Source organism: Biomphalaria glabrata, chromosome 2, assembly GCF_947242115.1.
Source record: "Biomphalaria glabrata chromosome 2, xgBioGlab47.1, whole genome shotgun sequence".
Classification (NCBI taxonomy): Eukaryota; Metazoa; Mollusca; class Gastropoda; family Planorbidae; genus Biomphalaria; species Biomphalaria glabrata.
Genome location: NC_074712.1, coordinates 38,376,157 through 38,400,479, shown reverse-complemented (window position 1 = coordinate 38,400,479; position 24,323 = coordinate 38,376,157). Strand labels below are relative to the sequence as shown.

Sequence of the window (24,323 nt, the reverse complement as noted above, 5' to 3'; positions counted from 1 at the left end):
CCCACTCCTTTTTTGATGAACAAAATGAAACGGCGCAAGCTAAGTTATAACTGTAATGGATGCTGTGGGAATGACCTCCGGACCACAAAATTTACATTGGCAAGCGTCGTCCAACTAGGCGCACCAAATGCACATTTCTCGAATAAATTGTTAGAGCACTGGTGCTGACTTGTTTTAATTGTAGGCTATTCATCTTTGTTGTTAGTTAAGTGGCAAAAAACAAATAATAGTGTCAGCTAATTAGACTCCCGATCTCTAATAGATTACAAGAATGAAGTGAGAACTAGATTTATAATGTTATTCTTTTACCCAATGTTTTCAAAGCACTTTGTATTTCACATAAATTTTTTATGACAGGCGCATAGATCTATTATACTTATACTATAGCTCTTTGAATGTGCTTTGTTACATAGTTACTCATAGTAACATGTAATGAACATTCAACATGGATATGGCTTGTCTCAATCTAGATTAGGTATCTCAGATTTCATGGGAATTCAAATCGAACTCTATTAAACTCTGTAATGACCAAAGTGGCTAGGGTAAATGTCAAGAACTTACATTGATCTACAGAGTCTTTGGCATTCCTTTCAAAATGAAACATGATTAGGCTAGCCCAAAATTCCAGTCGACCAGACAGTCATCTTGTAGAATGTAATTGGCCTACTATTTGTTGTTCACCAACAAAGATGTCAATAAGGAGATATAGTTTTCTTTAATGCAGAAAATGATTTCAGTTTAGTTTGTTGTAGGCTTAGAGTTAATTTGGTTTAAACAGGACTTCTTCGTATGACATAGAGGTCCCCTAAGGAATTTTACTTCTTCCTATGACATAGAGGTCCCTTAAGGAGTTTTACTTCTTCCTATGACATAGAGGTCCCCTAAGGAGTTTTACTTCTTCCTATGACATAGAGGTCCCCTAAGGAGTTTTACTTCTTCCTATGACATAGAGGTCCCTTAAGGAGTTTTACTTCTTCCTATGACATAGAGGTCCCCTAAGGAGTTTTACTTCTTCCTATGACATAGAGGTCCCTTAAGGAGTTTTACTTCTTCCTATGACATAGAGGTCCCTTAAGGAGTTTTACTTCTTCCTATGACATAGATGTCCCCTAAGAAGTTTTTCGTTATGTAACAGAAAACCAACGAATTCAACCAATCCACATTAAATGCCTTGATGCGCCAGTGTCGAGATTGTTCTGTTCTGCTATTAGCTGGTCAACGACTTGTGAACACGATTCAACTCTCTCTCAGTCTCTATAATGCTTCTGACTATAGAAGGCGAACGTTTAGTACTTGCACTGTTTCAGAGTCGTATGCCCAAGTCTTGGACCTGTCCAGTTTGAGAGAAATGTCAACGCCTACCATCTAACTGGACACAGCGAGAATGACAACCTGTGCCACTACACTGGAGTAGAGCCCAAAACGCCGACCTACTCGTACCCACAGTATGATGAACGGCTGGTCTGCCCCCCGAACCGCTTTATAGAGTGAGTACAAGTGTGGTGCTTTACACGCGGGTTTGTTTTCAAGTTGTCCCACCCTGGATTAGATCTAATAATAGTTCTTCGCCGACTACTTGCACTAGTAATACGTCAATGTATTTTTTTGTTGTTGAGAAGTTAAAAAAAAAAAAAAGCAGCATCCGAATTGTAATGCACGAAGACTTACAACTGTTTTGTTGAAACCAGGGAAACTTAGACATTCCCAAATACGCGCATCATGGGCCATTGCAATGTTCTCCTTCTCATTGTCTGAAATAGGTCAATGCAGATTTCCTGAAATAAATGCAGAAATCCTGCGGGACTGACTAGCACTAATTTTAAGTCACGGGCTGAATTTGGCCCGCGGACTGTAGTTTGGTCTTCAGATTTAAACAATCTCTGTCGAACGATGTTTATCATTTAAAACAGTAATGGACTAACAAAGATTCATTGCACCCCATAATTTTCTTTTTTTTTTTCAACTGTCACATCATTTCTGGCAATAATAGGTCTGCGCGAGAATATGAGCTTAGAAAAGTTTGTTTAATTTACTGAGATGTCGTTTGAAAAAAAAAATTATGCAGTCACGTGGATTTAAAATAAATCTTTTTTAAAAAAAAAAAGGATTGAGAACCAAAATAAAAATTGAAAAAGTCATTTTTTTGTTGACCTATTAGTCGTGTTCAGATGTAGCCTATGTTTGCATTGCTTTGACAGACCAAGGAAGCTACCAGGAGAACTACAACGCTTCAACAATGCTTTTGAAAGGAGAAGAAGAACTGTAAGCATATGTTTTGTCTGTGTGTGTGTGCTTGTGTGTTTGTAACGTGAGCTTGTAAGTTCACTCGAAAAAAAATCTTACTTTAAAAGAATGCGTTTTTAGAGCAAAAAAAAAGGGGGGGGGGGAGGGAAGAAGATGTGATGACTTTGTATAGATCTGCTATAGAATGTTTTGTTCCTGTCCTCTCTTTTAATTAACTCTGTTTACACATTCACTTCGGAAGCAGCGACAAAAGTGGTGTATTATTGAATTACCGTTCTTTTTCATATAACTTACCTACTTATGGCTCTACGCTTTAAGTTAGTTATATCTTTTAAAAATCTGTCCACAGTGAGTACAAATTTAAAAAAGTAACCATATTTGCTTAATTATATTATGTTTTTTTTTCTAAACATTTAAAAATCAACACGAAAGAACAATAACTAACGCTATTATTTACTATTAAAATACAAATAACATACATAAGTAGGTCATCATAATTCATTTAAAACAAACCAGGTCTTCACAGTAGGCTACTTATAAAACAAACCAGGTCTTCATAATTCGTAATATGCGTAAACAAACTAGATCTAAGTAATACATATTAAACAGGGGCGGACTGGGTATCAAAACCGGCCCGGGCATTACCATATAAACCGGCCCACAATTGTCATGTCATATATTTTCGGTGTGTGTGTGTGGGGGGGATTTTAAACATCTCCGCAATTTATATATATATTAGTGTGTGTCTATATGTAATTAATCTTCATTACATTCTTATCTTTCATTCTTTCAAACGTTTTTTCTACCCTAGAATACTCCCTATAATTAGTGAAAGGCAGTATACACCGCCAAGGGACAGCTAGGGAGTCTGGGGGAGCGCTGTAAGCATTATTTACGTTATTTTAAGTTTTAAAAAATGCATATTTTGAGGTATCTACAGTGCAATTAGCCTGCTATTCTTCCGCTAAAAAAAAACAAAAACTAAATCTTCTATTCAGTGGAGTCCAGCGACTGGTAGAAAAAGGTAAAATGCTTTAGTTTTTGTATTGGAGGTGGGGGGGGGGTGGAACCACAAAACCCCTTTTGGCTACGCTCATGAAATTTGGTGTCTGTAGTTTGCTTACGTTGACTGCAATGGGGAAGTAAGTAAAGTTTCCCTTTCAGACAATGAGATCTGAGGCCGGTGATGGTTTGAACTCCTCCCCTCTCGGCTACGCCCATGTGGTTTAACATAGCTGTAAGCCTAATTCTATTCAAAATATATAAAGTTTGATAACGCATGGAAAACTGGATGTATGCTTTCGTAGGCTTACATAATGTATTCTATTTATACATGTATGTAGTCTGAAAACTATAAACACTACAATAGCACCCTTAATGAGTTTCAAACTTTTTGATATTACTTATAGATTACAGACGTTTCTTCAAAAATCACAGATATGATTAGGTCCTACGCATTTCATGTGTCAAGCTAGTCATGCATGTTGATCTGTGACTTAAAATATGCTAAGTCATTGGTTTTCCTGGCTGACTCAGGCAACCCATTCCTTTAAAGTGGTATCACCACAAATACAAAACTAGGGGTCTATCGAGCCGTCGTCCTCCCTACATTGCTCTATGACTCAGAAACATGGATAGTGTACAGTTAACATGCAAAGAAACTGAATCACTACCACATGACATGTCTGTGAAAAATACTGAATGTCAAATGGCAAGACAAAATACCAGATAATGAAGTCCTTCAAAGAGCGGGTCTGCAAAGCATCCACACAATCCTGATGCAGTCCCAGCTGCGATGGGCAGGACATGTATGCAGAATGGAAGACCACCGCATCCCTAAACGACTCTTGTATGGCCAAATAAGCGAAGAAAAGCGCTCGCAAGGTTGTCAAAGAAAGCGCTTCAGGGACACCCTCAAAGCTTCTCTGAAGGGGTTCAGCATAGACCCAGCCACCTGGGAGACAGAGGCACATGACAGAGCATCATGACGTCGCGCTGTGAAAACCGGCGCACAGGTTGCTGAGGAAAAGAGAACAAAGCTGGCAGAAGAAAAACGCCAGAGAAGAAAAGCAAGGCCAATGACATTAGCTCCAGCTGGAATAACCTGCCTAGTGTGCGGCCGAACATTCCGAGCTCACATAGGTCTCACCAGCCACACGAGGAGACATAAAACCCCAGTGCAAAGCCTTCAGCCCCCTGGATGACAAAGTGGTCATAATCGAACTACGATGGACGAACTATATAAATTCCTTTACAAGATAAGAGAAAGCAGAACGGTTAGAGAGGTACTTCTAAATGTGAAAAGCTCTTGCTTCGTCCTAGTACATTCTCAAAAACGCGATTTGTATATGAATATATTATTTAAAATATAAATGATTCTAAATCTCCTTTCATTAAATATCGGATGTGACAGCGCTATATAAATTATTGTAATAATTTTCATCATCAATGACTTCATACTAAGCATAAGTTTGCCATTAATCATATAATCATAACGGTGCAAATGTCAATTTCGATCTAGATTTATGTTTTAATTAAATTTTTTTTTTTTTGTAAGCCTTAAGTGTAGTATTTTTAGATCTATGTTATTACAAATAAACAACAAGAAACTTACTTTTTTTCTTTTCAAATGGCAGAAAGTAGAACTTTATACGGTTATACCCGTATTGAGCTATGAATAAGTTGAGTGGTTTGCTATTTCGCGGCTGTGTGTATGTGTTTAAGTTAACTTCTATAAAGTTTTGTTAACGAGCTAATAGTCTCCCCTTTTGACGCATTATATCAATGTTTTCTAACGTAACCTCTCCCATCCCTCTTTTTCGTTAACTTTCAATGGAACCATAAAAAAAACGGGTGAGGGAAGGAGTAAAACAAAAATAGGAGTGCCATCAAAGGCCCATGCCGACCAGCAAAATGATCAGGCCAAACAGTCTTGAAGACATCAAAGTAGTGCTGAAGGCCATGCCGCTCATGCATAGCAGAAAGTACGGTCTAACGTTTAACAAATGATAACACGTACAGTGTATAGTGTAATTCTTAAATTTTGTTCCTGTTGAATTTCAAACAAAATTAATTGTAATAATAATTAAAAACAAACAAAAAAAAAAAACAACAAGAAGATAACGTGTTCGGGCCTTTGTGTCTTGCTGCTGTCACTTTTTTTTTAATGTGAGCTGGCGATCCTAGATTTAATTTTTATCTATTTTTATCTGTCATTACATCTACTGTATGCTGTAGTTACGTCTACTGCTGTCTGTTACGTACTGCTGTTACGTCTACTACTGCCATTAGTCTGCCATCGCCTTCTTGTACCTTTTTTTTTTGTTATATTTTAAGCTTAGGTCTAGGGTAGTAATTGTAGTGATTTAGTTAGATAGTTGGTTTGGTTAGTTTGTTAGTGTTTGTAGTGGTGTAGATTTAGAGGGTTTTAGTTCAGTTGTAGTGTTAGTGTATATGTTATATTTTATTATTGATTTATTTGTGTATGTAAATAAAGTTTCTTTTGTTTTATTTATCCTAAAGTAAAAGTTTCGTTATTGCTTTCTTTTAGTTAGTTTAGTTTAGTCTAGTTGTCTGGTTGCTTAGGTGACTCTAGCCCCTTGGTCGTAGACTGAGGTGTCACAGATTGAACCCACCCAGTAGCGCCAACATCTGCCTACTGTATAAAATTTAATGTTGAGAAGCAGGAATAATAGGTCCTCCCACTCGCGCCTGCCTGACCTGCTCACATTAAGTTGTCTGCATTTCATTTTTTTTTCTTTGGTCGCGACCAGACCGGCCCATTTGGTACCCATTTGCCCATATAGCCAGTCCGCCCCTGATATTAAACAAACCAAGTTTATCTTTTTATCTTACGCCTATGTTTTGTAAAATGTTTTACATAATTCGGATGTTCCTTCAGAGTTGAAGATAGTTTACTTCCTAGTCCAAACCTCCAGCAGGACGACGGGGGATGGGAGCGGGCAGGGTTCGAACCCTCGACCGTTGATAAATCCGAACGACAGTCCAGCGCGCAAACCGCACGACCAGGCAGCCATATAATACAGACGTTCCTTAAAAAAGAAGATAACTACATCCTACGCGTCATGCATCTAGTCATGCATGTTAACCAATGACTTAAATTCTGCCAAGTCACTGGTTTTCCTGGCTAGCTCAGGCAACACATTCCATGCTCTAATAGCACTAGGGAAGAAGAAGCAGTTGTACAAACTTGTCATAGCATATGGAACGAAGGAATGAGCCTTTATCTTTGTGTCTTTTTGAGTATTTTATTAGATTTTGTTTTTGTATTTGAAGATTATGGTTTAGTGTTTTATGTATAATTGCTACTTTACTTTTGAGTCTCCTCTCTTTAAGGCTTTCTAAATTTAATGATTTTACTAAAGGTGTTACTCTAGTCAAATGTGAATATTCGTTTGTTATGAATCTCACTTCTCTATTTTGTGTCTGTTACAGTTTCTTAATGTTTTCTTGAGTTAAGGGGCCCCAAAAAGGGGATGCATATTCTATTATTGGCCTAACAAATAACATTTTAGTTTTATGTTCTTTTTTGATTTACAGAAATTTCTTTTAATAATTCCTAATGCTTTGTTTGATTTTTTTTGTAGTTTCATCAATATGGCTGGGAGGCGCGGTGGCTGAGTGGCTTGGCTTCGGAACAGGAGGGTCCCGGGCTTAAATCCTGGTAAAGAGTGGGATTTTTTATTTCAGTATCTTTAGGGTGCCTCTGAGTCCACCCAGATATAATGGATACATTATATTTAGATGGATGGCAACCTTGTCTCGCGGTATGCTCGCTAGACTGTGGTTCGATCTTCTCAATGGTCCCGGGTTCAAACCCTGCCCGTTGCCATCCCCTGTCGTCGTGCGGAGGTTGGACTAGGATGTAGAGTATCTTCAACTCTGAAGGAACAAAAACAACCGAACCATGTAAAATATTTTACAAACAACTTAATACATATTAAACAAACCATGTAAACTTGATAGTCTATATATACCACAAAAGTAGGGCTCAGCTTCACATACAACTCTGCATGAGTTAAATCTAGAAGGTCAACTGAAATTATAGTCTTCTCTGTACTATTTCTATTTATTGCAATACAAAAACAAATTGTAGGTTTAAAATTGCTAGTTCGAAAGACATTTTCTTATTTATGTCACACTAATGAATCTTTTTTTTTTATTTATGGGGTTTTGAATGCTCATTTGAACTCCATCACTATGTATTTTTCAAACTCTAAAATTCTTCTTTCAATGCTATCTCAGATATTTGGATGTCAGCCCTATCTGCCACCAGCATACAGGCCAGTTTTTCCTGTTCCCCCCGCTGAGTATTGGACTCATGTCGATATGTGCAATCCATGGAGTTTTTTTGATAGGTCAGTGATAACCGACCAGATTATATATCAGTATCACCATCATCATTATTACCATTATCATCATCATGAAACTGCATCTAATTGAGGGCTTGAGAGGCTCAAATCCTCTCCTGCAAAGTCCTGGACAGAAACCCTGCTGTTGTACCTAATGCATATAGGATATAGCATACAGGTCAAGAACATGTGGCTTTCCAGACATGTTGAGACGGAATTCAGCAAGTCTTGGGCATTGAACAAATATTATTTACTTGTTCTATGGAAATAGTCAAATAACTGGAAGTCGAAAACACTGCGAGCTACTAAATGTACGATTGCTTTCTGTCCATTCTTCTTTTTCTTTATGCGTCCTTTAACTAAATAATAATCACCAGTTCCTGTTTTATTTCTTTAATTTAAAAAAAAAACAACTTTATATTTTTATTCTACTTAGGTCAGCATGCTGTGACAAGCCCCGCCCTTACAATTGGGTGAATGACAGCTGCCCAACACAGTACTGCAGACCAGGAGGCAAAGCTACCCCACCTTATGTTATTCCATATCCAAACATGGGACTCTATTTCCCGCCTTGTCAAGCTTTCCGTGTCAAATGTTAAATAACAAGTTGATATAGGCCACTAACAAATACATCTTGACTACGAGAAGCCTAATACTAATAGTGTACACTAAAAAATACTCTTTATGTCTACTGTTATGTAGAAAAAAAACAAAACAAAACAAAAATACGTTTCAACTTAAATTTAGTTTAAAACAAAATAAGTAAAAAAAAAAAATCTGTTCTATCCCGTTTTCGGATAGCTCTTGCAGGAAAAGTTCACATATGTAATTACGTTAAGGAGTGTACATTTGTAGTTGACAACTTCATAAAGAGAATAGGGAGATGTTTGGACATCGTCACTAAAATCATTCAAACGCCAGAAAACATATAGAACCAATAAAAATTGTAATGACACATTATTTATTTTTATAAGTGTTTTTGTCAATGCTGATCGTTTTGTGATAAATCTCAATATACATAAAATATTTTAATTGACTTTCTTTTTAGTTAGCATGTGTCTAATAGAAACAATCATATTAATGAGATCTCATACTCAATAGTGTAAATAAAATGGTTTTAACAGCTTAAAAAACCTGGTCACTAATTTATCATGTTTGTCCATACAATGACTAAATTCATAACTTTCAGACACAACCCAGAAATAAAACATTTCCTCCGGGATTTAGATCTAGATCTAGTTAGTCTGTTGAATTAAGAAAGCATCACTTATCTTATCTTCTTATCTTATATAATACAGACGTCACTTCAAAAAAGAAGATGATTGCGTCCAACGCGTCATGCATTTAGTCATGCATATTAACCAATGACTTAAATTCTGCCAAGTCACTGGTTTTCCTGGCTAGCTCAGGCAACCCATTCCATGCTCTAATAGCACTAGGGAAGAAGGAGTATTTGTACAAATTTGTCCTAGCATATGGAACGGTGAATGTACCTTTATCTTTGTGTCTTTCAGAGTATTTTATTAAATATTATTTATGTATTTGAAGATTATGGTTCAGTGTTTTATGTATAATTGCTACTATACTTTTGATTCTTCTGTCCTGAAGGCTTTCTAAATTTAGTGATTTTACTAATGGTGTTACTCTAGTCAAATGTGAATATTCGTTTGTTATGAATCTCACTGCTCTATTTTGTGTTTGTTCCAGTTTCTTAATGTTTTCTTGAGTTGAGGGGTCCCAAACGGAGGATGCATATTCTATTATTGGCCTAACCAAGGTTAAATAACATTTTAGTTTTATGTTCTTATTTGATTTATAGAAATTTCTTTTAATAAACCCTAATGCTCTGTTTGATTTTTTTTTTATAGTTTCATCAATATGTGGATTCCATGACAGTTTTTCATTTATTACAACACCTAGGTATTTTGCGTTTTTAGTCTGTGTTACTGGTTTGCCATGAATAAGATAAGTGGAATTAATTTGTTTTAGTTTTTTTGTTACTCTTAACAACTGACATTTTTCTGGGTGAAAGACATGCTCCAATTTGATTCCCATTTCTGTAATTCATCTAATTCTCTTTGTAAAATATCTGTGTCTTGTGTTGTTTTTTTATTGTTCTATATATTATGCAATCGTCTGCAAATAATCTGACTTTTGTTCCTGAACTAATGCAATTTGGTAAATCATTTATGTAAATTAAAAATAGTAGTGGACCCAAGACTGTTCCTTGAGGTACACCTGAGTTTACTGTTATCGGTGTTGATTTAGAGCCATTTATTATAACAGTTTGTTCTCTCCCTATCAGAAAATCTTTAATCCACCGATGCAGTGGACCATTAATGCCGAAATATTTTAATTTTTTAAGCAAACTATGGTGGTGAACTTTGTCAAAAGCCTTGGAAAAATCTAGTAAGATAGCATCTATTTGTTCACTATTATCTAAACTCTAAACCTTTTGAAAAATCATCAATTAGTCCTATTAGTTGTGTTTCACATGATCTATATTTCCTAAAGCCATGTTGGTATCGCTTATAAGAATAAAATACATATTCTATCCATGCTCTACACAAATATTCACACACCTATATAAACTACATTACTATCTTAGTGAAGTCATTTTCGATGGCTGGGACTTGTACATTGTTTTACATCATAACGAAAAGATCTAGAGTTTTCTAGACTAACTATGATTGCGGGGCATGAGGTCAACAGATCGGACACGCTTTAAACTTTTAGCTTATATGTTTGACAAAGGCTTATTGATAAAGCTAGAACATATGTGTCTTCTGGTTGGGTGGGACAGTTGTATCCAGCAAGGAAAGTACTTTGATATTTCAATGATTCAAACTTATTCATCTGTAGGGCTTTTTCTTTGATGCTATAAGATGACATACACGAAGCATTACAGTTGCATATTTTAAAATAAAAAATAAACTTTTTTTTACTCATATTTCCTCATTCATATTTCCCTAACCCTTGGGTTCAGCCTTTATGTAAGAACCGTCAACAGCTGAGTAACTTACCATGAAATAAGAACCACACTAAATTAATTATTGCTCTTTTCAATTCGACTTTTGAAAAACTTGCAGGCTTCTTGTTTATTTATTCATTCATTAAAAAATGTGTTCGCTTGAATATTTTTTTTATTCTTTCGAAATTCCACGATGTTAGTCTACGTAAGGAATGGGAAAATACTAATTAACGGATAAAAATAATCATTATCTTTATTATCCTGGAGGAAATTAGTTTTACAATAGCGCATTATACAAAAAAAATATATTACAATGATGCCAACAAAATATACATATAAAAGTCTCTCAAACTTTACTTATGGATTTTACATCAGAAGGTCGACTTTTATTTATCAATTGAATAACTAAGAGAACAAAAAAAGAGTTCTTATGTGTGTTAGTTTTTTGTTATTGATTGGCGACTTGTATTCCTTCGTATAAGAATTAGTTAAAATCGTGTCCCTAAAGGTGTTTTTTAATGTTCAAAATCTTTATAGCTTTCTTAAGAATTTTATTCAATATTTGTCCAATGGAGCTTGCTCGTTGCCAGGATTTTTTTTACATTATTTACTTTTTACAAAGCTTTTATCAACTCACTCTGTCTGTCTGGTAAAAAGTGTGAACACATTATTTCTCCCACACCCATACTCGGATTAAGTTGAAACATTTCACAATTATTCATTTGTATAGACAATGAAAAATTGACCAACTAGTCAATTAAATATTTTGTTTGATACCAATAAAAAAAATATTCTCCCACACCCATTCTCGGATCAAGTCGAAACGTTAAGCAATTATTTTTCAAATTAAACAAAACGTGAATCTATTTAAAAATACTCTAACTAGTCATTTAATTATTGGCAATTCATTATTTTGTTTGATATCGAATAAGGGAAATACATTCTACTTTACTGAGAGATATAGTTGTAAGTACGGAAACCTGTTCTCCTAAGATAAGCTTTGTTTTTTTAAAAAAGGATTTGAGAAAAATATTTTGAGGCCTTATGTTCAGATTGCCAAACTAGACAAAGATGCTGAAACTTAAAAGGCAGCGCTAGAAATGCATGTTACTCCCCTCCTTTCTGTTTATAGATGTAATATAATGCTCCTTCTGTCTCGGAAGACATCTATTAGACAGATCACGATCTTTGTTAGTAGCCTATTTTTCGTGAGCTTTGATCTAGTTCAACCAACTCACTTCACACATTCAAAATAAGTCACGTGATAAAACAACAAAGTCACAATCTGTGTAAAGGTTCATTAGCCAGAAAGATTAACATATGTCCATTGTGGCCAGACTTTTCTATTTTCTCACTCAAGAAATTCAAGCCAAACAACGTTCATTACGCCATGCAAACCAGAAGACTTACTTAGACTTGGGTCCTCCCGCGCCGTTCAGCACATTGGGTGGCAAGCTGTCTCCATAAAGATCTGTCATTGGCAATATCTGAAGCCTCCTCCCACCTGGTGTCCATTGTTCTGAGGTCCTCCATGAAGGTGTGGCGCCAGGTTAAACGAATTATATTTGGACAAGCCAAGCCATTGGACTCGAGACAAAAATACACCTTCTCAACACAATCGCCATTCCAACTGCAACATATACATGTGAGACATGGAAGTCAGCTGTCAAAATCGAGAAGAGACTAAATGTGACTCAACAAAAATGGCTGAGACGGATTTTGGGAGTCAGTTACACAGATCGGGTCTCAAATAAGGAAATCCTTTGCCGATCCGGGAGTCGAAAACTTAGTGAGGTTGTGACTGAGCGTCCCATGAGGTTTGCGGGACATGTTCTACGACAAAATGAACTACGCATACCAAGAGTTGCGATGACATGGAGGCCTATACGAGGAAAGCGCAATCAGGGACGTCCTCGTATAACCTGGCAAACCAGAAGATCAATATAAATAACAAAAATCTCTTTATTTTAAAAGTTGTACTTTTAGTGAATCCGTCTTACATATTTAATATTTTATGTGTCAAATTGTGTATAATTTCGATTTTTTGTTGTTGTATGTAAAAAATCTTCCTCATTGACGTTTCAATGTCGAAGTGTTTTTGATCAACAGTCTCTTTATCATTTCTTCTTAGTACAAACCTAGCTCGTTAATCTATATATATATCATTTTCTTCATGGCTCAAGAGTTTGGACACAAAGTAATGGAAAGATCAATGTTTTTTTTTGTGCAGGTCGGACGGACTAGAGTTACCCCACGTAATTTTAGAGGTAAAAAAAAAAGAGGGGGGGGGGAGAACAAGTAGTATTCACCCGTCACTAAATAGCAGGGCCGGACATAACCATTGTGACCAAGAAGTCATGGAAAGAGAACAAATAATCTACTCTGTATTCACCCGTCACTAAATAGCAGGGCCGGACATAACCATTGTGGGGCCCAATGCGAAACGTATTTCGCGGGGCCCAGTTTGGGTAGGATACGGATAATAAGTGAAAGTTTAAGAGTTTTATTAGAAAATATATTCTTCTTTGCAATTTATTCATTCATTCTACGCACAGAATTAATACACTAACCTTGCGTGTAGTGAAGTCATACAGCATATCATAAGAATTCTGTTTCCTACATAGATCACGCTCAATTATCAAATGTTTCAATCTATCTAAGAGAATTGTTGACCTCAAATAATTCTTCATTAGTTTGAGGCGCGAGAAGCTTCTTTCACTAGATTCCACAATTACGGGTATTGCATAATGCCGTTTTTTTTTTAATCGCGCGTAGGATTGGGCGTTTTCCATTTTGAATGACACCCCAAAATGACAATTTTTGTCTGTATATTATCTTATCTTATAAAACACAGACGTTACTTCAAAAAAGAAGATGATTACGTCCTACGCGTCATGCATTTAGTCATGCATATTAACCAATGACTTAAATTCTGCCAAGTCACTGTTTTCCTGGCTAGCTCAGGCAACCCATTCCATGCTCTAATAGCACTAGGGAAGAAGGAATATTTGTACAAATTTGTCCTAGCATATGGGACGAGGAATGTGCCTTTATCTTTGTGTCTTTCAGAGTATTTTATTAAATTTTGTTTTTGTATTTGAAGATTATGGTTCAGTGTTTTATGTATAGTTGCTACTTTACTTTTGAGTCTTCTGTCCTGAAGGCTTTCTAAATTTAGTGATTTTACTAATGGTGTTACTCTAGTCAAATGTGAATATTCGTTTGTTATGAATCTCACTGCTCTATTTTGTGTCTGTTCCAGTTTCTTAATGTTATCTTGAGTTGAGGGGTCCCAAACGGAGGATGCATATTCTATTATTGGCCTAACCAAGGTTATTTCAGAAGATATGTATGAGTTTTCTAAACATTTTAATAACTTCCGGATATTTCCACGACTTTTTCGTATATTTTGTAATTTCAGGAGATTTCCAGGAGCTCCTGGTAAATCAACAGGAGGCCGCAGGAAATCTGTTATAAGTTATAAAATGGTTTAATTTAATAATTTATACACCTAGAATTAGCGCGGGACCTATGAAAGTGCGGGGCCCACTGCGGTCGCATAGGTTGCAGTGGCCTAAAGCCGGCCCTGCAAAATAGCGGCGTATGCTACGCCGCGGTCGACTAGTCTTTGTATAATCTTTGTCAAAATGAGCTAGGATTCGGCTAAATATAACTATGTTATCCTAATTCCCGATAATGTGCACTATGGCATTCTAAAAAATCTGATGTAAACATCTTTATTCTGAAGCTACCTACTGAGCTCATAGTAAGTAATAATTTTTTGAAATAGTGCCTAATTGTATGGTATTTTTATTACTGTGCAGGCTTAATATTTTATATTTTAGTAAGTTTAGTAGAAGAAAACAGCAGCTAATTATATACATATCTTTAACTCTGTACAAACAGACGCAGATCTAGTAGCGTGATGGCATAGATTGAAGACATGAACTTCAGAAAATCCTCTACAGAGACACTATTATTGATTTGCTTTCATTATGACCTATGTTCAATAGAGATACATTTAATCCTCATTGGTCGAACTAGAGATTCATTGAACTGAGAATTTGATATTAAGTCATACGATCTAAGAGTTTCTTGTACACAAAATTAACTCTGAACTACTTAGAAACACTATGATGTAGCAAAATTCTGTTTCCTTCTTGTAGTCTTTGAGTTGAAGCTGTTTCTTCCTTGTAGTCTCTGATTGACCTGCGGCTGTGACTTTGCCCTTGATGGCCTACCAGTGCCACCACAACTGTCCTAAACGTTTATCAATAGCTGGATCATAAACCAACGAGGTGAAACTAATGACTTGGAAGAGCATATAAAGTATAGATTTCTTTCTTTCGGTATAATTAACAAAATAATTGAAGAACATTTTTTAGATACATTTATAATAGGAAATCCATGAATCGACATTGCACAAGCGAACCATCAGAATGTTATTACTGTGCAGGCTTAATAGTTGAGTTCTTTACTGACAATCTGTACTACAGTGCAAGCTTAATAGTTGATTTCTTTACTGACAATCTCTACTACAGTGCAGTAGAAGTAGGACGTTTTATCTCTTCGTCGGGGAAGTATTATGTTTTTATGTCTTCGTTGGGGAAGTATTATGTCTTTATTTCTTCGTCGGGGAAGTATTATGTCTTTATTTCTTCGTCGGGAAAATATTATGTCTTTATGTGTCTTCGTCGGGGAAGTATTATGTCTTTATGTGTCTTCGTCGGGGAAGTATTATGTCTTTATGTGTCTTCGTCGGGGAAGTATTATGTCTTTATATGTCTTCGTCGGGGAAGTATTATGTCTTTATGTGTCTTCGTCGGGGAAGTATTATGTCTTTATGTGTCTTCGTCGGGGAAGTATTATGTCTTTATGTGTCTTCGTCGGGGAAGTATTATGTCTTTATGTGTCTTCGTCGGGGAAGTTGTCACATGCAACAAGATCTAATAAGATAGCTTCATTGTTGCTACAAGACATCAATATCATTCAACTTTAACATCATATGATCAGGACTGGACTTAGATAATTAGAGGCCCTAGGTGAAGTGTGGCCCCACACACATCGGAGGCCCTAGGTGAAGTGTGGCCCCACACACATCGGAGGCCCTAGGCTGCTGCCTAGTTTGGCTATGCCTAACGCCAGCCCTGATTTGATAGTTAACTTTCAACATTATGTATTTATACAGAAATATTCTTTCCTAAAATAAGCGTAGGTCTAATAAAGAGAACTAACATTAAACTAGAAAATATTATCATTCTAGTCTCATATTGTAAAAATAATTCTGTTTCACTCCTAACGTTACTCCAGTGTCAAGTCCTCCATAAACTACGTTGTTGGGTGACACTGTGCTTGGTGATGACCTAGACTCAACCATCAATAGGAAAACTTTTTTTTGTGTGCTTAGCTTAGTTGACAAAATGACATCGTTGGCTGAGGTAATACTTTTTATATTGACTATAAACGTGTTTGGCGGCGCGGTGGCCGAGTGGTTGCGAACCGAGGGGTCCCGGGTTCAGATCCTGGTGAAGACTGGGATTTTTAATTTCGTGATCCTTAGGGCGCCACTGAGTCCACCCAGCTCTAATGGGTACCTGACATTAATCGAGGAAAAGTAAAGGCGGTTGGTCGTTGCGCTGGACACATGACACCCTCATTAACTGTCGGCGACAGAAACAAAATCAAACAGTTGACCTTAAGGTCACCTGCCTCATAGATCACAGGGTCTGAAAAAGGTGGGGGATGGGGGGACTTAAACGAGTTTCTTGCGCAAACAGTTTTAAATTACGATGAATGTTTAAATGTAAGACGCAATTTAAAAAAAAATTAATCTGAGGATGATATTAAGTTGAAAATATATTGATGATACTACTAGTTTCAAGTGAACCAAGGCCATGCTTGACACATTAACTGTCTTACATTTAAACATTTATCCATTCTTTTATGTTGTCCTCCCATCGCTTTCTCTGTCTGCCTCTTCTTCTTTTTCCTGGTACTGTTCCCTGAAGGAAAGTCTTTTCGAGCCCCGTGGATCTTGAAATATGGCCATATATTTTAAGCTTGCGTTTCTTTACAATAGTTAGCAGGTCATCATGGGGTCCGATCGCTGCAGTAACCCTGTCTTTAATGTCTTGGTTTGTGATGCGGTCATCCTTCGGGGGATGGGGTCGGACGAGTTGGAAGGGGGGCGATAGCCCCTACCGCCCCCCCCCCCCCCCTGGATCCGCCAGTGCCTAGACCCTCGATCGGAAGCTTCGAGCTCGGCACCAAGCTTCATAGAATAACAACAATCGATTGTAAGTGAATGAAAGTGTATTTGAGCCTCTTGTATCTAGGTCTATAGTTGTCCATACCATCTTTCAATGCCAACAACCATCATCTATTCTTAAATCACTTTTTTAAAATCAAAAATGTGTCAGCAAGAAAGACGCTTTACATTTTGCAATGGTACTTGAATGGACGCTCAAGAATGAAAAAAATATATAGCTTACATCAACAGTATGCGCTTTGCGCTATGGTCCAAACACTTTTTTAAGCGCTCAACTTAACTCTGCTCGAGTCGGGATACGAACTCGAGCCCCCTTGCCGAAGCTAAGCGGTTTAGGTCTCTCAGCCACACATCCCATATTTTATATAAGAGACTCAATTTTATGTATTTTTACAATTCAGGCCTTAGATACTCTTTTTATATCAGATATCAAGCTTATAAAATAATTTCCGTAGCCATACCATTATTCCCACTCCGGACTGGAGAATATGTCATTAGCTGCTTTTATTTAACAACAGTTTACAAATAAATACATTTTGAGAATATATAGATTTAATGCATATATTTTTATTATTTCAAACTGCAATTTGTTTCTTATCTTAGCTTCAGCTCGATAGTTCCAAGGCAAGATACGATTTGAGAAACTCGGCCTACATAGATCACAGACAGTAAGTCTTTATTTTCCATTTAGATATATTATTATTTCATTTTTCAAAGCCAACTAACGATAATGTAGGCTCATGCACTTATGGCATTAAAAAACAAAAACTCTTGATTATTGATTAAATATTTCCTGGCATTCTTCCATTTTTTAGCCATATTGACCACCAACAATGGTCTTTAGGAAACGAAAGCCGCCAGTTAGGTTCAGATACTAAGCGACTTTTTGGTATCGGAGACTATCTGAATGATTACACCAGGTAAAATTTTAGAACAACTTATATCTTTCACTGTCTAACTGCTCATATTTTTCCCCCAACCTCAGATTAACTACAAGATAATATCAGAATAAATGTTGAATATTTTAGTATCTGCATATAACTACCTCGTAGTGTCTTGTTATGGTCTCCCAAAAGTATACTATATATTTTTGAATAAAAGTACGCAATTAGTAAACATAATTTGCATATTCAAACATGATTATAAAGGTTGTAATTCTTAGCTCGGAATTATTTTAAGATGCTAGAAGTCCGAGCGTCTACTAGTTGAAACAAGAAGAACATAACAAATACATAAAAAAAAAAAAAAAAAAAGCTTATACGTAGTGTAATTGTATTAATTAGTTTGGATCAGTCATGTAATTAAATGTGTAGTAGATCTAGACAAACAACAATAAATTTGTGTGATTGATAATATTTTTACCAATTGTTTTTGTTCATCCTTTTAGCTTTCTCGATACGCTATGATCCAATCACTTATCTGGACCAGTTGGGAAAAAGGGGGGGTGGGGGGGTATGGTCTTCCTCAACGGCATGTTATGGACTTTTTGTTTTCTTGTTTGTATGGGCTGGGGAATTCTGATTTGACCTTTGATCATGTGTGGGACGTAATCTGTGGGTACGACGTGTGGGACTTGCGGCTAATCCTCCTACTTACATTGTCCTCCCTCCCTCGCCACTTTGGCGCATTGAGTGGCAAGCTGTCTCCCTAAAAATCGATCTCCAGTGATTTCTGCAGCCACTTCACAGTTTTGTTTGTCTCCGATATCTTCCATGTAGTTGCTGCGCTAAGTTTAACAAGTATGACTCTGTTGGCTTTTGCCTCGTATCAGCCTCCATTTTATCGCTACCCTTCGTATGCGCAAATCATTATGTTATAGGACATGTCCAGCAAACCTCATGCGACTCTCGTTCACAAACTCTTTAAGTGGTCGAGTGCCCGTTAGACATTGGATTTATTAGTTTCAAACCCGATCAATTGACTTTTAAAATACGCACTGACCTATTTTTTGAGCCACATTTAGCTTTTTTTTTTTTTTTCGCCGTTGGGATGTCGATTGTGCTATATAAGTGAATTTTCGTGTAAAGACTTGCCGAAATAGGCAGCGATTTTTGGAAAACGGACCCTGCCTTTCCTGTATGACATAACTACTAGTTTGTATTTAACACCAACTCCTTACAAAAAAATATTTATCGTGAAAAAAAAGTATTGTTTGGACTGGAAGGCGTGTACCAAAGCTCTTTTCAGTAGATACAAGTCTTTTTAAATGTACTGCTTTAGTTACTGTCAATTTTGTGACATCTATAGATATGTGGATGAAATGACAGTGATTGAACCTCTGCCATCATTGATACCAACGAAGTCATTCCCTGATCCATTTGCACAAATATCGATGGAACAGCACTTCTCGTGAGTTAATTAAGCCGTTGATGATAATTCCATTTAGTAACCTGTATTAGTAGGCCTACTTATGTGCCTATGTTTACAGTCTACAATAGCATTGACTGTGACCGTCGTGATTGAAAGTGACCTGTAATTGACATAATTATTTCACTGCCACAACTAGTCATAGAGTTAAACTCCTAATTTTTAAAATATTAGATTATACAGTAGCCGAACACTGCGTAATGTTTATCTGATTAAAATCTACCCAAAGGCTGTATGGTACCATCATCTTGTTGCCACCTCTGGCTAGCATCTGTGAAACGGAGCAATTTGTAAGTCTCCTTTGCCTGTACATAGTCTCTCTACGGCAAGTCCAATGCAGCACCTCCTCTGGTGACAGACGGAAACAGAGGATGTGAAGCCCCAGGCTAATATGTAAAGATCTCGGAGGTGGTTTGGCCCCAAGGTGTGCTCTCCGGCAAGCTCCCCATCCACCTGACCCCCAATTGCGATGGTTTTCAATTCCTTTGGATCCGTTCAGTATCGAAGAGAGGAGAGTGGTGACGTGTGGGCAGCCCAGCACTTGCAACTTTTCCGCCCAGACTTTTCCTCAGCAATGCGACAAGGGATAAGATCGTATCTGGAGACGTCAAATGCCACAAATAATTAAAATCCAATCGACACAAATATTGAAAGAACACACACACACACACAAGCATATCTAAATGTTGATGGCTTATAATGCTATATTTATTGACGTCAAATAAAGGTTGAGAACATTCTAAGTAACTAAGTTCAAATGTTTGAATGCTACGCCAGAAAGCTAAAATGTTTGTAGAGTAGAAGAAGTAGGGCTTGATGTGAACTTGAACTTGTGCAAGGTCTGACATTGAACTTGGAATCAGGATACGTTTATTATAGATCTAATCACTTCATTTTAATGTCTGATACACATGACACATATTCGTTGATTTTCTCAGCAGGAGTCCTGGACTGGACGAGACTCAAAGATGGCTCAGCAGGAGTCCTGGACTGGACGAAACTCAAAGATGGCTCAGCAGGAGTCCTGGACTGGACGAAACTCAAAGATGGCTCAGCAGGAGTCCTGGACTGGACGAAACTCAAAGATGGCCTTGCCAATTAGGAATGCGGTGTAGAAGAAATCCCTTCCAGGTTGAGGCTCGCTTTCCACGCCACGGAGGAGACTGGCTACGTACGTACTGACTAGTTTTAGGACACATTAATAGTGACACTTGGCCGACTTACACAGTCATTTCGAGCCCCATTACGTTTCTGGGAATTCTATTTTGTAAATAGGTCATTTAGGGCTTTCTGAAGTCCATTTAATAGTAATGGACACATGAATTGGAAACATGTTCTTGGGAATCCATTTAATAGTAATGAACATAAAACATTTGAACATATTCCTGAGTCGATAGAACACTATTGAGCATCTGACATTTGAAACACATTAACTAGTTCATCAAATATTTATGGGCACCTGACACTTGAAACATATTCACTAACCAAATATGTAGGGGCACCTGACATTTTAAACATATTCACTAACCAAATATGTAGGGGCACCTGACATTTGAAACATGTTCACTAACCAAATATTTATTGGCACCTGACATTTGAAATTTATTGACTAGTTCATCAAATATTTAAGGGCACCTGACATTTAAAACATATTCACTAACCAAATATTTATGGGCACCTGACATTTGAAACGTATTGACTAGCTCTTCAAATATTTAAGGGCACCTGACATTTGAAACATGTTCACTAACTAAATATTTATGGGCACCTGAGATGAACTCCTATTGAAAAATCAGAGCACGAAGGACTAATCCTCCCGTAGTGCTCTGGCAAGAAACTGGGTCGTTCGGCGTAATGCCTCATGGCTACCATACAAGTTGAGTGACTGCTCAGACACGTCTCCCCCCCCCCCCTTTAGCTCTCGGAGCTGGGGACACTCGTACAAGATATGCGACAGTGTTTCGACACTCTCTCCACAGTAACGGCATCGGGAGTCATAGTTCGTGTGGAACCTGGCAAAGTATGCCCCAACAGGATTTATGGGCTCCTGACATTTGAAACATGTTCATTAGTCCATTTGTTACCAAACATCTTGGGGAACAGAAACATCCGGGTAGGTTCAAAACACGAACTCTTTAAAAAATACTTTCACACAAATACATTAATCACTTTTTTAAAAAATTCCTAACAGACAATTGGACCGAATACATGTATAGGATTGGAGAATTAGGGGCAAAACAGTTGAAACAAACATCTCAATGAGAAACTACTTACAGCTCTAGGAGAGCTAGAATAATATTGAGTAGCATTTCTTGTACGTTTTAATTAATGTTTACAGCTAATTGTGAAATAGTTTTGTGTGTATGCAAATAAATAAATACACACATACATACATAAATTAACGTTTTTTAAAGAACTGCCGTGTTCAAGCCTCGCCTCTGAAATCTTGCATGCTATTTTTTTATTTTTCAGAAATCAAACTTTTTTTACTTTTAACTCTGAAGAATTCGTATTTGTTTTCAAACCATTGACTTTCAATAATGAAATGAATAAGAAAAACAAATTCTGTCTATTCGCTTTAACCCAGAATAACATTGTCAAGCATAATTAAAGATAAAGTAAGAAATATGTTGGATATTAACCTCCTAAGAGATCACGCACTTACGGTGCATTTAGACTCCTTTGATTGACACTTTGTTTCTGTAGGTTCTTTAACAAAACTCGTTTCAATGCTTTCTCTAGGGGGGAGGAGTGGTGTAGCGAACAGAAGTTTAAAAGAGTGCATCTTTTGGATATTGGCCTAAAAATAGATGCGCTACATCTAAATACATTCTAGTTGCAATAGAGTTATTGCTTTAGGTTATTTTTTATTTGGTGTGTTTTGAACATAATGATTAGATCTTAGCTCCTAGTTTTTGTAGGGCAGTGTCCAAAGTTTCTACTATTAAATAGATGAAAGTTTGTGAGCCACCAAACGTACGCCCAGAATTTAAACACAAGTTGTTATTGTACTATTATTTCAAAGTGAAATCTTATATTACATTGGATTAGTGTGTCATCTTTTCAAAAATCAAAAATAAATAAACAAATGATATCATCCAAAACTTGTTGAATATTTTTTCTTCCGAGTCTGTCCGATTTAGTCTATTTTTACATTTACAATTTGATAATACTTCAGCTGATCAGCTCTCATGAAAGCTTCTTTTTTTTTGTCTTCCCGTTAAAAGCTAGTTAGCCTCTTAAATTGTCAGCATTCCTATTCTCGAAATCTTTTCAATATGTCAACCTTTGTATGGTCAAGAATGAACTATATGATGTTGATATCTCCTAAACCAAATAGAAACAATACAAACAAAACAGCTAATTTAGATTTTAGAGTCCGCAATTTGTTTTGATGACTTAATGTCAACGTTTCTCAAACTGTGATTATAAATTCAAATTTGAATGTTATTGAAGTAAAATTGACGTTTTACCAAGAAAAAATATTAAGAGACTTCCTTTAAACTTGTAAGTAAAACCTTTTAGAATGTATTCAGCCTGCCAGAGAGGCGTCTACAACAAGAATGAATAAAGCCAATTGCATTTTTTGAAAGAAGACGTCTCCGCTAACGTGACTTTCTAAACCTTATCATGTCGTATAGGGTTCTGATGACGACCAAGGCTTTTCCCCATGATCTTTCGACCTTCTATGTACCTCGAATATCCATCGCATTTTTACCTTAGGTCAGTGAATATTGTTTACTTATTTAACCTGATTTGTCATGCGCATTAGTGTTCTCTAGATGCCAGGAGAATGCATTTCTGCAGCTGACAATTCAAGATAACGCTTGACGCCGGAGAAACACTGTCCTGTTTTGATTAGAACTGGAGTATTAAAGCATATATATTTTTTATGGTAACATAATCAACGAGTCTTAAACTCTGACAGGATCAGACTAACAAATAACAAGACCGAAACAATAGTGTAATAAAAGAGACTTTCTAAAGAAATAAAGTTTTATTTATGGTATAAATGTATGGTATTAATGTATAGTATTAATGTATGGTATTAATGTATAATATAAATGTATGGTATTAAATGACTTAGTCATAACGTTACAGTTCAAATAATTGGTTACAGCCAAACAGAAAACAAAAAAAACTTCAAGTATATAGATTTAGTCCACAAAAAAGTATAATCAAATACATTTACTTTTGTTTCTAGATCTGCAGTCTCTTGTCGCAGTGAATGTCTGGTCAGCTAGGTGTTTTAATAGAATCTATTTGCAGTCTCAAACTTTCTCTTGTCAGTGGTCAACTAGATATTCTGATATTTACCCCCCCCCCCTCCCCCTCAGTCGTCTCATGTCAATGTCCGTCCGGTCATCTAGAGGTTTATATATTTGCTGTCTCAGTCTTGTCCCCTGGCACTACGTATGTATGGTCAACTTGCTCATCGCTGATGTGCATACGAATTGTTCTTTGCTTGTAGCATTTCAAGAAATCATATTTAGCGGGAACCTTCTTCGACAAGAATACATAGTTGGTTGCCATGGAGACCACCACAATGGTCAGTGTACCTAAGAGCATGCAAAATGTCCTAAACGGGAAGAGCTGTACGTTGTTTTCAACATCGTAGTAAGGGAACCTGAGGGCGGCCGGGACGCCGAGGACAGGCTCCCCGCACAGCAGGCGGAGGATGAACGAAAGGAAGAATCCCGCCACACAGCCGTACGCGTTGCAGCTGGGCATCCAGAGGACGAGTGTGAGCTGAGGGAAAAGCGTGACGTACATGAGGTCCGAGCAGAGGACGTACAGGCCATAGATGGTTGTGGCAGAGATGGCGATGATAGTGCCCATCACCCCGACCACCACTACGCTGATCCGGAGCACCCAAACCAGCTCCCTCTCACTGGCCTGTAAAGAAAGAAAAACAAATGTGCATGTGGGTGAAATATAAGTGCAGACAAAGTGTCATGGGGGCTGGGGAGGGGGAATAAAAGCATAGAGTTATGAGTAATCTCATACATCAGTGGTTCTCAAACTTTTTTTTTTTGGACCCGGGGACCCCTATATGAAGTCAAAACGTGCTCACGGACCCCTAAGTGAAAAAGCTACATAA

General features: G+C 37.0%; 3 protein-coding genes across 15 annotated transcripts in view; 2 read left to right on the top strand and 1 right to left on the bottom strand.

Annotated features, from left to right (window-relative positions):
• The first annotated feature begins 168 nt into the window (after positions 1 to 168).
• Positions 169 to 8,713, top strand: LOC106054922 (uncharacterized). The gene is made up of 5 exons (XM_013211012.2): positions 169 to 276; positions 1,308 to 1,487; positions 2,199 to 2,262; positions 7,510 to 7,622; positions 8,053 to 8,713. The coding sequence occupies exons 1-5, from the start codon at positions 272 to 274 to the stop codon at positions 8,213 to 8,215; spliced, it is 525 nt and encodes a 174-aa protein (XP_013066466.2). The 5' UTR covers positions 169 to 271; the 3' UTR covers positions 8,216 to 8,713.
• Positions 8,714 to 14,285: 5,572 nt separating this feature from the next.
• Positions 14,286 to 22,316, top strand: LOC106054866 (uncharacterized). 6 transcript variants are annotated; one of them, XM_013210960.2, is made up of 8 exons: positions 14,286 to 14,353; positions 14,754 to 14,885; positions 15,898 to 16,025; positions 17,459 to 17,523; positions 17,671 to 17,775; positions 19,103 to 19,204; positions 20,161 to 20,393; positions 21,414 to 22,316. In XM_013210960.2, exons 3-8 carry the CDS (start codon positions 16,008 to 16,010, stop codon positions 21,482 to 21,484), a joined length of 594 nt encoding a protein of 197 aa, XP_013066414.2. In that variant the 5' UTR covers positions 14,286 to 14,353; positions 14,754 to 14,885; positions 15,898 to 16,007; the 3' UTR covers positions 21,485 to 22,316. The 6 variants fall into 6 exon arrangements, with proteins under 6 accessions (XP_013066414.2, XP_013066399.2, XP_013066406.2 ...); XM_013210945.2 differs by having other exon boundaries at positions 14,287 to 14,353; positions 14,754 to 14,916; XM_013210952.2 differs by having other exon boundaries at positions 14,310 to 14,353; positions 14,785 to 14,916.
• Positions 22,317 to 23,200: 884 nt separating this feature from the next.
• The window catches only part of LOC106054859 (high-affinity choline transporter 1-like), a 61,213-nt gene continuing 60,090 nt past the window's right edge, over positions 23,201 to 24,323 (bottom strand). For all 8 annotated transcript variants that reach the window (XM_056020406.1, XM_056020407.1, XM_056020409.1 and 5 more), the window contains one exon: positions 23,201 to 24,118. In XM_056020406.1, the coding sequence (XP_055876381.1) occupies positions 23,597 to 24,118 (522 nt within the window). In that variant the 3' untranslated portion in view covers positions 23,201 to 23,596. The remainder of the gene's footprint in view (positions 24,119 to 24,323) is intronic.

Excerpts from the sequence above, each read along its gene's own strand:
- LOC106054922 (XM_013211012.2), top strand. Across the intron at positions 1,488-2,198 it reads CCCCCGAACCGCTTTATAGA|ACCAAGGAAGCTACCAGGAG; the intron begins GTGAGTACAAGT and ends TTGCTTTGACAG. Across the intron at positions 7,623-8,052 it reads CCATGGAGTTTTTTTGATAG|GTCAGCATGCTGTGACAAGC; the intron begins GTCAGTGATAAC and ends TATTCTACTTAG.
- LOC106054866 (XM_013210960.2), top strand. Across the intron at positions 17,524-17,670 it reads GCCTACATAGATCACAGACA|CCATATTGACCACCAACAAT; the intron begins GTAAGTCTTTAT and ends TCCATTTTTTAG. Across the intron at positions 19,205-20,160 it reads TCGATGGAACAGCACTTCTC|CAGGAGTCCTGGACTGGACG; the intron begins GTGAGTTAATTA and ends TGATTTTCTCAG.